Below are 15,935 nucleotides of genomic sequence, written 5' to 3'. Positions count from 1 at the left end.
GGTCACAGTTTGATTCCTGGTCAGGACACATTCCCAGGTTTCAGGCTCGATCCCCCGTGGGGGGAGTGCAAGAGGCAGCCGATCAATGATTCTCTCTCATCATTGATGTTACTATCTCTCTCTCCCCATCCCTTCCTCTCTGAAATCAATCAAATATATATATATATATATATATAGAGAGAGAGAGAGAGAGAGAGAGAGGAGTGTGTCTGAATAAAGTCCTGTAGTTAAGAGTTTTAGCTCCACGTCAGTTTCCCCTTCCCTGGTTTCCATACCATGCTCTCACTATGGATGATGTCACCATTAGGGGCAGCTGGAGGGTGGGAGAGGGATACATAGAATTGTTACCATTTTTGCAACTTCCTATGAATCTGTAATTATCTCAAAATAGTATTTTCTTAATGCCAAATGTGTTGGTTCTATGGAAAGTGGCCTCTGACAGGCTATTATATATAGTTGCGCAGGCCTTGAAGTTTTCATTATATGTGGGGCTGTGTGAGGGTGGCCCCAGGAAATGCTGTTTCCCCATGTCCTTAAGCCACCTTGCCCAGCACCAGTCCTCTAGAAGGTCAGGAGGTGTCAGGCCCTTCCTGTGGAAAGGTCTGCAGTCACAGGCCCATGGATTTCCTCCACCCACCAACCCTGCCTGGGTCTGGCCACACTAATTCTAGATCAAAGTTCCCTCAGCTCCAGCCCTGGTCCAGAGGTTCTTACGCCTTGGAGTCCTATCAGAACAGTCATGAGAATGTGTAAATGCTGATTCCAGGGCCCTGCTCCTACAGAGTCTGACTGAGTCTGTATGGATGGGTGCTGGGAATTTGCATTTGCAGCTAGAGTCCTGACTGGTTTATTCTATTGCAGTGTGTCCTAGAGCCACACTTTGGGAAACGCTGCTAGACCTGGGTGGTTCCTGGGAGCATGCCCAGGATGGCTCCCCATTGCAGGGTACAGAGAAGAGCTGGCAGACACTCAGCAGAGCAAGGTACCCCTGTCACCAACAGAGCGATATTCAGACCCCTTCTTCTAACTGTGTATAGTCAGAGAGGTCCAACGCCAATGCTTAAGGGAGACTGAAGAAGGGCACAGGAGCCGCATGTACGGATCCTTCAGAGGCTGTGCCCATGTGGCATTTAGGATAAAATGCAGAGTTTGGACTCTATCATCCATCATCACGGCTACTTTTCACTGAGCGCTCATTATGTGCTAAGCAAATTACAACTCATTTAATTCTCACAACATTGCTCTGAGAGAATTGCTATTTAGTATTCCCACTTTACAGAGAGGAAAACTGAGGCTCCAAGAGTTCCGAAATTACACAGGCAGAAGGAAAGTGGAAGAGCCAGGAGCAGAAGCCAGGTCTGCTTGGCTGGGAAGCAATGCTGCACTAAAGCTCACTGATGCTGGAAGGGTGTTTGAGGGGAGACAGGAGGAAGATCTTCCCAATGATTGTTCCAGTAGCATTAATGCTCCTTTCCAACTTAAAACCTCCAAACCTCTCAAGGTCCCTCTTCCATGGCCCCTCTGTCCCTCTCTCTCTTTCACCTTCAGTCCTATTCTCTCCAACTCTTTCTCCTCTCCTCACCTCACCTTTCTACTTTCCTCCTTTCATCCCCAAAGTCTAAAATTACAGGCTCCTTTTCCCCCAGTCTCCCCCAACTGCTAATATAAGAATTTTTCCCCTGCCCCTCTTATGGTACAGGCTATCTGAAGAAATGAATTAGGTTCCTGGCAAGGCAAGTGACCTACCATTTTCAAGAGGACACTGGGGAATCTTGTTTGCCTGAAGGTTCCAAATATAACCCATGTTCCACTCAAGGCACACTTGATGGTCTTTGAAAGGGCGCTCAAAAGGCGGGACCGTCTTCAGCAGAGTATAATTCTTCGCGACAGCGTGTAGCAAGTTTTCGTCCCATTTAACATTCACGTCTCCACCAGTGTATTTGTGAGTAATCCAGGCGCGGAGTATCACCACCGACACGGAAATGGAGTGTCTGATGAAATAGTCATCTCTGTAAACCATGATGCTTGGAAATTTCACCTGCACCAAGTGTGTCCTGCTGGTGTGAAGATGCTTCTCGTTCTTCCACCGTTTTTTGTACACAGGAATGCTACTCCTGAACTCGGATGAGACAACCGCTTCCAAATTGACAACGCAAGGCTGGGAGCACAAATACTCAACCGAGACTTCAGAAATGTTGCGAACATTTCCTTCAACGACAGTGAAATAAATGAAGTCTTTGTAAGCCACGCTCTGCTCAGTGTTGGATATCACTGACGTCGTCAGGGAGGTCTGCCGGCCCCAAGACGGCACAAAATTCTGAAAAGAAAAATGATATAGAGAAAGTTTAAAAATGATCGTATTAACAGACTAGAGGCCTGGTGCACGAATTTGTGCATGGGTGGGGTCCCTTGGCCTGGCCGGTGATCAGGGCCAATTAGGGCCAGCCGGCCGGGGGGAGGGACTGCGGGAGGTTAGCTGTGGGAGCACACTGACACCAGGGGGAAGCTCCTGCGTTGAGCATCTGCCCCCTGTGGTCAGTGCACATCATAGCTACCAGCCAGTCCTCCGTTAGTAAAGGTTGCTTAGGCTTTTATATATAGAGATATGTGGATCATGATTTTCCCGGGATAAAAAAATCCATGTCCATAAAGCGACGAATGAGGAAGATAAAAGATGTCGAAATCACTACTGAGCAATTGGAGAAAAACCAACACATGCGCACACACAAATACACATGAAGATTAGGCCACATTAACTCTCTCCCCAGACTCAGTAGCATCTGCTGATCAGAACGTGCCTTTCAAACTGCGTGGCAGTTACTCCAGAGCTGGTTTCCAAACGGAGGAGCCAGTTCATAACACATCCAGGCACAATGAGTCTGCCTTTGAGTGAAAAAGAGAACAATCGGGCTTCAGACATTTCCAAACTATTGTCCTGACTGCAAATGCCGGAGAGCGGCAGCCAAAGCAGAGGGCTGGAGAAGAGCTCAAAGTGCACCCGAGAGAGAACATGGCGGGGACTCCAACCCGGCCTCATTTTCTCCGTAAGTTCTGAGCCAGGACAAGCACGCATGATGGATGGACCAGCAGGAGGTTGCTGCTGCTCCAAATCACACACGGGCATGCAGGGACCACAGACTGTGTTGTCTGATCCTTTCACCGTGGCTGGTGCAACATGTGCCAGGAGAGGTTTTGTTTGCCTGGTTATTTATCTAGTTCTCTGAATGACCCAGCCCTCTCCATGTGGACATTCGTTCCAGAAGAAATCTGGAAAGTTTGGTCATGAAGTCAAGGCAATGTTTTGGGTGTGATGTATAGGTGCTAAGAGAGATCTCCTAAATCTGACTTTGTGATTCAGGCACCCCAAACACAATCGCAAAAAGGTTACTTGGGACTGTGGCACACCCATCAGTGTGGCTACTATAAAAACAAACAGCCCTTGCTGGTTTGGCTCAGTAGGGTCCCGGGTTCCATTCCAGTCAAGGGCACATGCCCAGGTTTCGGGCTTAACCCCCAGAGTGGGGCGTGCAGGAGGCAGCCGATTAATGATTCTCTCATCATTGATGTTTCTATTTCTTTCTTCTTCTCCCTTCATCTCTGAAATCAATAAAAAATATATTATCAAATAAACCGACAAGTGTTGGAAAGGATGTAGAGAAACAGGAGCCTGTGCATTGCTGGTGGGAATGTAAAATGGGGCAACTGCTGTGGAAAACAGTACAGTGATTCCTCAAAAAGTTACACAAGAATTACCATATGATCCAGCAATTCTACTTCTGGGTGTATTATACCCCAAAAAGTTGAAAGCAGGGGCTTGAAGAGATATGTCCATAGACATATACTCACATAGCAGCATCATTCGTAATAGCTAAAAGGTGGAAACAACCCAAAGCCTATCAACAGATGAATGGATAAACAAAAGTGGAATCTACACACAATGGGACATTATTCAGCCTCAAAACGGAAGGAAATTCTGACACATGCTACCATTGGATGAACTTTAAGGGCATTTTACTAAGTGTAATAAGTTAGTCACAAGAGAATAAACACTGTATGATTCCATTTATATGAGGTCCCTAGAGTAGTCTAAATTCATAGACACAGAAAGTAGAATGGCGGTTGCCAGGGGCTGGGGGAAGAGGAGAAAGAGGAATGACTGTTTAACAGGCACATTTTCAGTTTTGCGAGATGAAGAGTCTGAAGATGGGTGATGGTGATGGTTGCACAACACTGTGAATGTACTCTAAGGTCACTGAGTTCTACACTTAAAATGGTTAAAATGGCAAAATTTTATACTATGAATATTTTTACCACAAGGTCACTGTAATCTTCTCCAAAGAAGGACTAACTAGGGAGCCCTTTCTTCACTTCTGGTTTAAGGCTGTAGGAGAGGCCAAGGTGGCTAAGACAGAAAGATGGTATCAAGGAATCGTATTTACAAAAAGTTGTAACACAAAGCAGAACCTGGCCAGTCCTCAGTCTAAACTATATACCAGCCCTAAAGGAACACAGCCCCAGGTGAAAGTAACTCTGACCAGGGTGTCCAGGACAAGCGTTATGGAAGGAATATTTCATTTGGGCTTTGAGGGATGAAGAGAAGTTCTAAGTAGAGGGGCAAAGGGAAGACACTGCAAGTACTATGACCAGCTTGAGTAGGGGCAAGAAGGCAGGGAAATGCAGATGCATTGGGGGGCAAGCAAGCAGCTGGGTTTGGCCAGAGAATAGAAAGGACGTGAGGATATGCAGTTGAAAAAATAAGACAGGATCCTGGTTCTGGGGGACGTTGAATCCCCACCCAAAGAATGTTGACTTTTATTCGACTGATGGCAAAGAACCAAAGAAAGTTTCTGTAAAAGGGGATGGTGTTTCTATTTTAAAGCACTGACAGTCAACAATCAGAAGCAAAGCTGCCGAGCAAGAAAAATGAGCAAACGACTGAGTTCATTGACAAGTAAATTCTCACTCATAGTAAGAGAAATAAATGCACATTGAAAGTGAACCGAGATGCCATTTGGAACCTGGTAGAGTCACAGACATCAGAAAGCCCAATAACGCATGGTAGCGGCTGGAGTGGAGGGCAGCATGGCCCCGCATATCCTGCTGGTGGGGTGATCCCTGTGGACTGCAATCAGGCCATGCCTACCAAAGGTATAACTGCACCGCCCCCTGGCCCAATAATTCCTCTTCTAGAACTTTATCCTACAAATATAATCAAATCTGTGGAAATCATGTACATACAGCTTTTCACTGCAGCACTGGTTATAACAGCAAAAGCTGGAAAAGCTAAATGCCCATCAAGACAGGGCTGGTTAGGCAAATTACAGTGCATCTCCTTCTGGAGTACAATACAGCTACTGACAGGAGAAAGATCTTCTTGCGCAGAAAACAGGATGATCTTCAAGGTTTATTTATTTATTTATTTATTTATTTTTGAACTTCAAAGTTCATAAGTACCATTTGGGTTCAAAAGAAGAAGAAGAAATATAGACATATTTGCTTGGGTACACAGCACTGGATGCCCATATGGAGAAGGACAAGGCGACCAGGAGACAGGGTAAGAGAGAGACCAGCACTGGCCATCCCTACATATCTATTTAATTTTGTACTACATGAACATTCTCCAAAATGAGGGCGGAGAGGGAAGCATCATCAGTCCTAAAAAATAAAAATGGAAAATATGGCTTCTGCAAATTGCAGAGGGAGACTAGAAAGGCTGGCCATTCTCTTTGATTCCTGATGGGAAGCCTGTGGGAAGAAATGTATAAAGTCCAACTGTCCACCCCTCAGGAAGAGGTTGAATTGTTTTAGGTTCTCATTTATACTTCCAAATTACAGGGGTGGAGGGAGAAAAGATACAAAGATAGTCTTATAATTAGAAGTAGAGAATGTTAGAGCGGGTGGGCCCTTGGTGACGAGCCAGCCCACCCCAAGTTTTGGACAATGAAATGGCAACCAAGAGGTGACAGTCTCCAACATCACCGAGCTGGTGGCTTAGCAGAGGCAAGCCCAGAAGCCTGGCTCCTTTTCTTTTTCAAAATATATTTTTTATTGATTTCAGAGAGGAAGGAAGAGGGAGAGAGAGAAACATCAATGATGAGAATCATTGATCGGCTACCTCCTGCATGCCCCCTACTGAGGATCGAGCTCGCAACCTGGGTATGTGCCCTTGACTGGACTTGAACCCAGGACCCTTCAGTCTGCAGGTTGACGCTCTATCCACTGGGCCAAACCAGCTAGGGCAGTGGTCGGCAAACTCATTAGTCAACAGAGCCAAATATCAACAGTACAATGATTGAAATTTCTTTGGAGAGCCAAATTTTTTAATCTTAAACTATATAGGTAGGTACATTGTTATTAACTTAATTAGGGTACTCCTAAGCTGGCCTTTGCTAAAAACGTCCTCAATCTGATTGAGGTACGTTCGCTGAGGTCGACCCCTCCCAAATCTCCCATCCACACTCGTCTTGTAGCCAGTCTCACTCAACTCATGCATGAATCCCGAGGCCCGCCTGCGCCACGTCTCCCGTCGCCCGGCCGACCGACACCCCCCACTTCTTCTAATGCCACTTCTTCAAAATAGACTCGCCCAGGCCGAAAACCAACTTCTGCACATGGGCCACGAAGTTTCAATCGCACTGTACGTGCGTGCCCGCACGTGGTATTTTGTGGAAGAGCCACACTCAAGGGGCCAAAGAGCCACATGTGGCTCGCGAGCCACGGTTTGCTGACCACTGAGCTTGGGCCATTATTTTACATCTTATTCCTAAAAATGCACCAGCCACTTTTCTGCGTTAGTAAGTGCAATGTGCTGAGCATGGTTTCAGTTCTGCTTGATGGCCCATGACTTTCCAGACCTTGGCTCATCACTGCAGATTGGTGGTGACAGATGAGAATGAAGAAGGTACAGGACACCTGACTACAGACCCTCCCCAAGGCCTTCACTGGAAATTCTGTTTTAAAGGGAACCTCCACATACTTCTAGGAAGATTATTGTATTTCCACCTGCTTCCAAGTGCAGTAAAAGTAAATCCAAGGCTTATGGATTCTGGCTGTATGCGAGCCAATACCGAGGCCACAAGTCATGTTAAGCACTCGGAATGTGGCTGGTCCACGTTGAGGGGTGTCGTCAGCATAAAATATACCCTGGACTTCAAAACCGATACAAAGAAGGGTGCAGAGTAGCTCATTAATAATGCTGAAATGATATTAGAATACCGTAAGTTAAATAAACTATATTACCAGCATTAATTCCACCTTTTCAGTTTACTTGTTTTATGTTGCTACTAGAAATTTTGAGATTACACAGGTGGCTTGCGTTGGTCGCTCACATCATACTTCTACTGGATGGCACTATTCTAGATTTGAGATCAGCAGGCTTTTCCGGTAACAAAGGACCACGCAGTAAATATTTTAGGTTTTTGGGCCACTCGGTGTCCATCGCAGCTACTCTCCTCTGCTGTGGTATCGAGAGAGAGCAGCCACATCAACTCAGGAGCCAATAAGCTTGGCTGTCATCCAGTGCAGCTCTGTTTATTTACGAAAACAGGCGGCTGGTTGGACAGGCCCGTGGGCCATAGTTTGACCACCACTCTTCTAGATTATCAAACTTCTATTCAGATAGAGTTCGGAAGAACACAAAGTGACAGAAGATATATTTTTTTAAAGGAATTATGAGCGTATAGGAGAAATGAGATGAATAACCCAATTAGGCATAATTTCCTACATGTGTAGTTGCTGGGGCTTGATTTGTTATTTCGCTAAGGTTCCCTGGTGGTGGTGTTGACATCTTGCTACTGTTTCTCTCAAGAAAGATCTAAGCAGGATGAGACGTTGGAGCTGGACTGGGCAAAGAGGTAAAATTGCCTGGACTGAGAGAGATTATTCGAGAAGTGGGAAAAGCCTGACTGACAGCTGGGGTACAAGAGAAAAACAACTTCAGGGACTGGGCAATGTTTTCTGACTCTGACACAGGTGTGCTGGCCCCAGGCAGGCAGGACCATAAAGTCACCATATTGTAGCTTTAGGAACATGGTCTAAACCCCTCAAGAGGGTGTTACAATCTTCAGTCCTTTGGGCACCTATGCAGGAAGTTGGCATCTCATGAGTTGGAGCTGACCCAGCGGGCAGCTGCTACACCATGAGCTGTGGCTACCTCTGCTATGTACTAAACCAACACTGATTATCAACACATCACACTCTAAATATTGATTAAGCTGAAGCTGATTTCCTGGCTCAAGTCATGTGTGTGGTTATGAGCTGTTTCCTGCCAGGAAAACAAGGCAATTAACTTGAAGAGTTTCAGCTACAGGCATGACACGTGTACAACCTTCATAGGTATTTTCACATGCCAGGTTGCATTAGCACAAGCTAAAAATTACCCAAACATTCCTTTGTTTAGAAATTACGAGGTCAGAGTCCATGTCGTATTCATTGTTACGTCTCCGGCTTGGCGCATAGGATTTTGTTAAGTGCTTCTTGCTGAAATAAAGTCCTGGGCGTGGGCATTTCTACCAGGTGCCCTGGTGGTCTGTCCCAGGTCACTGCTCCACAGCTCTAAGGGCACCTGCATATAAACCAAAGGACTTGCCCTAACCAGTTTGGCTCAGTGGATAGAGCGTCGGCCTGCGGACTCAAGGGTGCCAGGTTCGAGTCCGGTCAAGGGCATGTACCTTGGTTGCAGGCACATCCCTAGTAGGGAGTGTGCAGGAGGCAGCTGATCGATGTTTCTCTCTCACCGATGTTTCTAATTCTATCCCTCTCCCTTCCTCTCTGTAAAAAAATAATAAAATATATTTTTTAAAAAATAAAATAAACCAAAGGACTTGATCCAACCTTGAGTCCCCCACCACCCTTTCCTGACATTCACAAGTTCTCGACTATTCTCTATTTTCCATCCAGCCTCATCAACCTCCTTCCGAAGAGCCCTTTCCCTCTGGCATCTCAGTGTGCTCTGGGGGTCAGAGCTGAGGTGGGGACTGTGAGTGAAGTCAGGGAAGGTGGCACACTGGCACCCACCATCCCCACATGGAGTGGTCTTACTCCCAGCTGTCCAGTCCCTCCAGACCCTCAGGCAACCACCCTATATTCTAGAACTTTTTTATTTCTCCATGCCAAAAGCACAAAGTAAAATTTTAAGATGCATATCCCTCCACCCTCATCAGGCTCCTGTTCATCTGGCAAGTTGATCCATGTTAATGTGATAATGACAAAATACTGCAGTAATGTCACATATCTGCATTTCTGTGCCAGCCTGGTGGAAATAATGCCTGAACAGCAAAGGCCAAAGGCACTGCAGCTGTAAGCAAGATATCTGGGGGCCAGAGGGACATTTCTGTGCCTCTCCCATGATGCCATCTAGGCAGCCACATGGATGTTCCACCTCAGAAGCTACTGATCTGCTCTGCACACAATGGAACTGAGCACTGAGAGGCGTCTGAGCCCTCAAACATCTGTTTCGACCAGAAGTAAGCCCTAATCAAAGTCAAGCTTGACAGTATCACACACAGTCACAAAACACAGACTCCTTTGTCTTTGTGTAATTGTATAGGTATTGAAATTTTTTGTAAAAGAAAGAAAGGGATCGGTTAATGTGTGTTCTTGATAAAAAATCCCAAATTGGAGATCTAAATGCATTCAGTTCAGCCTGGGAATCGAGAAACAGATGAATTTATGCATCTTCTAGATGGAGGGGGAAAAAAATCTATCAATACCACCTAAACTTCTTTCAGGATGACTGCATCTGATTCCTTTAAAAAAATCAATAAGAAGAAACTCTATTCAAATGACCCTCCCTTATTCTAAAGCACTGAGAAAGCGTGGCTCTTTTCTCTACATGATCCACTTGTTATTTAAGGAAGGGACAGAGATTGGAAAATCTTAAATCATTCACATCTCACCAGGGGAGTTCATTTACACTTACAGGTGTATGTGGGTATGTCCGATATGCAAACTACGATGGATTGTCTGTTTCTCTCATTCCTGTCCATTCTGCCCCATCAGTCATCTAGGAAAATCTTGGCTCATGAGGGCTTTCTCTACAAACTGGCTGGATCAAACTTTCCACAGGTCAAAGGGTAATTGTATTGGCTTAAAAGGCCTACTTTTCCGATTTCTGCTGACTAGAAATAAGCAAAAATTCTGTTTATGTCAACGAAGCATGCAATTAAGCAGAATGGGCGATGATGTCAATATGGACTTCAAAATCAAGATATGCCTTGGGAAACATTTCCCAGTTGCTCAGTGTGCCTTCCTAAACCTGAGAGCTGGCTAGGGACATGCCATCGCAATGATGATCAATGCTCCTACTGTGCTGGAGTAGGAGTGCTCTCCTCTTTGATATGACTTGATTGGCTATTTCTTAGTAATTCAAATCATACGAGGGGAACCATGGTTTGGGTTGGTTTCTTTGAGCAGCTCCTGTGTGCCAGGCAGGTGCAGTAAGACTTTCCCACTCGGGTTTAACCTCGTCCTTCACACAGAACGTCATAGAACTTCTCCCTTCAAACCTAATCCTCACAACAGCCCTGTGAGGGACAGAGAATTCCAGCTGAGGAAATGAAATGGATTCAGAGAGGATAAGTAACTTGCCCAAGGTCAACCAGCAGAATAAAAAATTCAAATCCATAGCTGCTAACTCCAAAGTCAGGGAGGGTGTGCCTCTTGCCCTCCAGAAACACCCCAATGTCACCCTCAACTCACCCACTTACCTCTACACCTTCACCGCTTTCTGGCTATAGGTGAGGGAGTCTCAGGACTTTCCTCACTCCCATCTATGGGGTCATTACCCCTCGTGTCTGAAGAGGGTAGATGTTATCTTATCCACTAACACACACACTGCACTGAGCCACCTCGCCAGCCCTTTTTAGGGTGAGGATGGGAGACAAGAGCTGCCAAGTCAGCATCTCCTCCGCCATTGCTTGCACGCTGCACGGCCCTCCTGCCCCTTTAGTTCCTTTCTCAGGGGACTGGGATGAGCCAAAAAACAAGGTAACTGAATCCACTATAGGCTATTTATGGTGTATGTGCATCAGTTCATCTTCTCTGTGAAATACCGGGGTTCTTTATGTCTTCTCTTCTACCTTTCTCCCAGCTGCTTCGGGTCAGCCAATTCATGGCTCCTACACGTTTACCAACAAGAACAGAAGGGCTAGAAAGCAAGACGCAAATACCATCACTTGGGAGATTTCAGCAGCTCTGGTCAGGATGAATGGGGAAGCTACTGGCTGATGTGAAGCTTGAGGGGGATCTCTGGACTTCAAATATTCATAATCACCCTCACACAAGCTGGACAATTGAGGCTTCTTCACGGTTTTGCTTTTCCAGGTTCTGTGTTACACACATTACTGCTAGAGGGATAACCAGGGGTCACTCACAGAAAATCCTGTACAAAACTGACACAGCCACCATCGGCTAACGATCCTCACATACGTCTGCCTTGTTGATGTCCTCTTATTTCTTTGTCCTCTGGTTGTCTAACAAGTGCAAATATCTACCGCTGACCATCAATAATACTAGCCATTGTAAGATTTGTTTTCTCATTTAAGAAAGAAATTATAACTTTGAGACCAAAGTTCAGAATGGACAAGATTGTCTTCTACAAGTGCCACTGTCACAGACGGGGCTGGGGCAGCCTCGGGATGTTCTAGCCAAGTCTGGAGAAAGGTAAGAGTTAATGATGAGAGAGAATGGCAAGGGGTCTGTTGGGCAGAGCAAGTCATGTGTGGACTACACCACTCAGCACCAGTGACCTCAGGGGACTCGATCTCATTACCTTTTGCTTTTGAGGCTCTCACCCTCTCTGGGGAGGCTCTCTGCATCTTGACCTTTAGTGACCTCAGCATTTTCTGGCAGCTGCAAGGACCAGGGATCATCTTTTCAGAAATCTGTTTGGCATCATTCCGTGACTTATCTTTCAGGCCTCGTCACAATTATTCATGCTTCGGCAGTATCCTAGCTACAGTCACAGTTCCATTCTTAGGCAGCTACTGAAGGTTACTCTGTCCTAGCCAATGGAGACGGGGGGGGGGGGGGGGGGGTGGCCGGACGGGACCGGGTGGCATTGCCTCTGGACCCTGGCTGCAGGAAGCATGCTTCCCAGGAGGGCAGGGCCTTGAAGGCACCTGTTCAGAAAGCCACGCTCAACCTCCAGCTCTTGTGAACAAGAAAATTGGTAGGGAAAACACAAATTGGGAATTGGTCCCCACATCACAGAAAATTGGCTTTGGAATGGATTCCTAGGCACACTCAGCTCTACACTTGGACACACATTTATACCAACTCAAATGCTAAACTTCGACAACCAGCTGCCTCTGGACTGTATAAAGACCCACTCTCTTACCTCTCCATCACGGATGGCAAATATCTTCTGCTTTTACCTCTTTTTATTTTTTATTTTTTCCTATTTAACATCCTGCTTCTATTCTGTGGCCTGTGCTTCCTGCCTTGTATATTTTAGGCTACTTTAGACATGACCTCACATCCTGGCCAATTGCACGGTAGCTGCTAATTGCAAATGCTTTGCTAATGGCCCATACATCTCTATACATGAGGGGAATGGGTTATAAGCAGCAAAATCCAGAAGGCAATCAGTTAACATGGCTAAGAACTGGGGCTCTGGAAGTAGATAGATTTGGGTTTCAATCATGGACTGCCTGTGTGGCCCAGGGCAACTTACCCTTTCTGAACCTCAGTTACCTCATCTGAATGGGGATCATAACTCTTACCTTAGCGGGTCGTTGCTAAGGTTAATATTAGATAAGGCATATAAACAACTTCACATTATTGTTATTGCTACTATTACTAGTTAGGCTTCAAAATTATGAGATCGCTTTCTCCCTCTAGTATCTACATATTCCTGAGATCCTACCTAGCTATTCTGCTCATCCTCTACCCTCCACCTGTCTACCCTCCCTCCCCAGATGGATCACTTCTTCTAGGAAGTCTTCCTTGATGGACAGAATGCATGTAACTCAAGAATTTTTTTCTCGATTGCTTCATGTTTTTCATGCAGATGTTTACATTTCCCCCAATTTGCAGGCTAACCCTCTCCAAGGTCAAGAAGCCTCACCTGTTGTCGATATCTCAGCACATTCCCCTAGAGCAGCGGTTCTCAACCTGTGGGTCGCAACCTCTTTGGGGGTTGAACGACCCTTTCACAGGGGTCGCCTAAGAGCATTGGAAAACACATATATAATTACATATTGTATTTGTGATTAATCGCTATGCTTTAATTATGTTCAATTTGTCACAATGAAAATACATCCTGCATATCAGATATTTACATTACGATTCATAACAGTAGCAAAATTGCAGTTATGAAGTAGCAACGGAAATAATTTTATGGTTGGGGGTCACCACAACATGAGGAACTGTATTAAAGGGTCGCTGCATTAGGAAGGTTGAGAACCACTGCTCTAGAGCAAAATCCCTTGCAAGTGGCTAGACCTTCAGAACAAAAGGGAAAGCCCATCTTCCAACTCACACTCTTGCTTCCTTGGCTTTTGCAAAAAGCCTTGCTTTTACAGTAGCACATCCCTGAGGCCCATCTGAAGGGAGCAGGCAGAGTCAGGAGGCACTGACATTTCCTGCCCCATAGTTCCAAAACCCATTCGGTCCCTGCCTGCCAAGACATTCAGCCATGCTCTAGTTACTTCCCACATGACAGCATTGTCTATAACCTCCCTTTTCAGAGCTCCACCTCACCACTTCACTACCTTACTCTACCTACAGTGTCATCTTCCCTCGTCTGTGATATTCTTTTAAACCACCTCGGTCCATACAGAACTTTCTTATCTGGTTTCCATCTGTCTGTGTTCCCACAGACCAAGAGGCCTCTAGGCTTTCCAATAGTTACTCTGATTTCTTGGAATTGTCAAGAAGTGGTCTCTCTTCGCAGGGTGTTAACATTTCCAGACCATCTGTACATTAATGTTTCACCCAATACTCCACTAGATCATTTCTGCCTCTGTGGGTAACCAGTGACTTGTGGACGGGGACCATCTGTTTAAACCCAAAACCCTGTCATTTGTTAAGGCAGTTTTATTTATGAGCCTATGTGCTGTATTCCTGTGGCATAAATAATAAATAATAATATCTCCTGGGTGAAAGAAAAATCATGTTAACTGACAATTTCTTATGAAAATACAAAGTAAATCCAACCACAAAATTTGGTACCGGCTAATTTTAAAATATGAAGAAAAGCATGGATTGCTCAACAGGTAGATGCAAATGCAGAAGCACAATCTGCATTTTTACACTCCCTTGCTTCAAGAAATGAAACATCCAAGAAGTAAAGAATGTTGAAAGAAACTTGGGCTGGGTGGCAAATTTCCTTGGAATCAAATTCTAATTCCTGCAAGTGTCTCCTAAGCAGTTTTTAGCTTCTGAGAAGAAAGACTCTGAATAATGATAATCACATAAATGAAAAAAATTCTGGACAATGACACTGCTCAAAAAAATTTTTTTTCACATTCTGTGAATTTCCTATTACATCAGTTTCATGATTCAGCATTTTCCATTTCATTTATTTAGAGTAATATATGGCGAGATAACCCAAGGACTCTGCAGGATCCTGGAACATAAGGTAGCCGGACAGGAAGGGTGTCACCTTCGGTAAATTTACTATTGTTTAGAACTCAAAGCAGAAGAAAGAGAAGCCAGCCAGGGAAGTGAGGGTGTTTCTCCCACCTTTTAATGAGGGTCTAAGTTACTCTGGTATTGTAAAGCGTTGGTTTTGAAAAATAGGCTCCTGCCATTTAGTTGATGACTAAGACAGGAGCCAAGAAGTGTGCACATCGTAACTGACATGCATAAGCCAGACGTGTTCTCAGAAATGACAATGTTCGAGACGCAGCTAAAGTCACCACTCTGGCAGTGAGCGTGTTACAAAGAACTAGATTTCTTTCTGGCATCCGCAACTTGGCCGGAATGACCATGGGGGAGTTGAAGATAGCTGGAAACCCGAGGTGCCTCGCCTAGCCCGGCGCATTGGCAGAAGGTGGTCGGGGCGGTGAGGACAGGGTGGGAACTAAAAGGAGGGTCGAGGCGGGTGGCATTCGCGGAGAGAGAGGCGAAGTTGGGCGCGAGAAGAAAAGGAGCTACGGGAAGATTGTAAGGGAAGCTCAGGACAGATAGGGAAGGGGCTGGAGAGCCTTGCGCAGCGGAGTGGGGACGGAACGAGGGTGACCGAAGATCCCAGGTGGAGCGGGGGGCAGGCCGGGTCTCGGGGGGAACCTGACCCGGGTCTGGCGCGAGTCTGGGAGGGAGAAGGACAGGAGCGAGAGCACAGAGCAAGTCTGGTCCACGCACCGCTCTCCGCAACCGGGTGCCCATCCCAGGTGCCGGGAGTGCCCGGGGCACAGCGGCCAGGAAAAGAGAAAACTAGCAACACCGCACCCACTCCGCGTGGCGAGGTCCCCGGCCCCTCCACCCGCGTCCCCCGGGCTCCGCGCGGAGGGGAGGACCCGGGCAGGGTCCGACGCTCACCAGGTAGCAGAGCAGGAGCAGCGCGCAGGCAGGACGGCCGCCGAGGTCTGGGGGGCCGCCGCCGCCGCTCGGGGGGACCATGGCTGCGGCCCGGGGACCGACCGCGGGCGGCGGGGGGTGTTGCTGCGGCTGCCGTGGCCGCCCGAGCCCCGCGCAGCGCCGCTGCATGGCGAGGTCGCCCGGATCCCGGCCGGAACAGGTCACCTGGTGCAGGGACCGGCCCCCGCCCGAGGCGCCACCTTCGCGCCCGCCCCCGGCCAGGCCGGCCGCCGCGCGCGGGGCCACCTGCCGCCGCCGCCACTGCCGGACCCGCCGCCGCCAATGCCGCTCCCGCCGTCGCCTCCCCCGCAGCCCCAGCCGAGCGCCGGCTCCTCCCCGCCTCCTAGTCCCCGTCCCCTCCCTCCCTCCCCCCTGCTCCCTGGCCAGCCCGCCTCCCGGCCGCTCCCTCCGAC

General features: G+C 47.1%; 1 protein-coding gene across 1 annotated transcript in view; it reads right to left on the bottom strand.

Moving 5' to 3' along the window:
- SEL1L3 (SEL1L family member 3) overlaps nt 1-15,666 on the bottom strand; it is a 107,481-nt gene extending 91,815 nt beyond the window's left edge. The window contains exons 1-2 of the mRNA XM_070398429.1: nt 15,484-15,666; nt 1,747-2,317 (exon numbers count right to left, since the gene is read on the bottom strand). Coding sequence (XP_070254530.1) covers nt 1,747-2,317; nt 15,484-15,651 — 739 coding nt within the window. The 5' untranslated portion in view covers nt 15,652-15,666. The remainder of the gene's footprint in view (nt 1-1,746; nt 2,318-15,483) is intronic.
- Nucleotides 15,667-15,935: the final 269 nt, after the last annotated feature.

This window comes from Myotis yumanensis, unplaced genomic scaffold, assembly GCF_028538775.1.
Source record: "Myotis yumanensis isolate MYYU_CA2020_CCGP unplaced genomic scaffold, mMyoYum1.0.hap1 SCAF_1, whole genome shotgun sequence".
NCBI classification, from domain to species: Eukaryota; Metazoa; Chordata; class Mammalia; order Chiroptera; family Vespertilionidae; genus Myotis; species Myotis yumanensis.
Note: the sequence above shows the minus strand (reverse complement) of the source record. Positions and strands in the feature narration are given on the sequence as shown.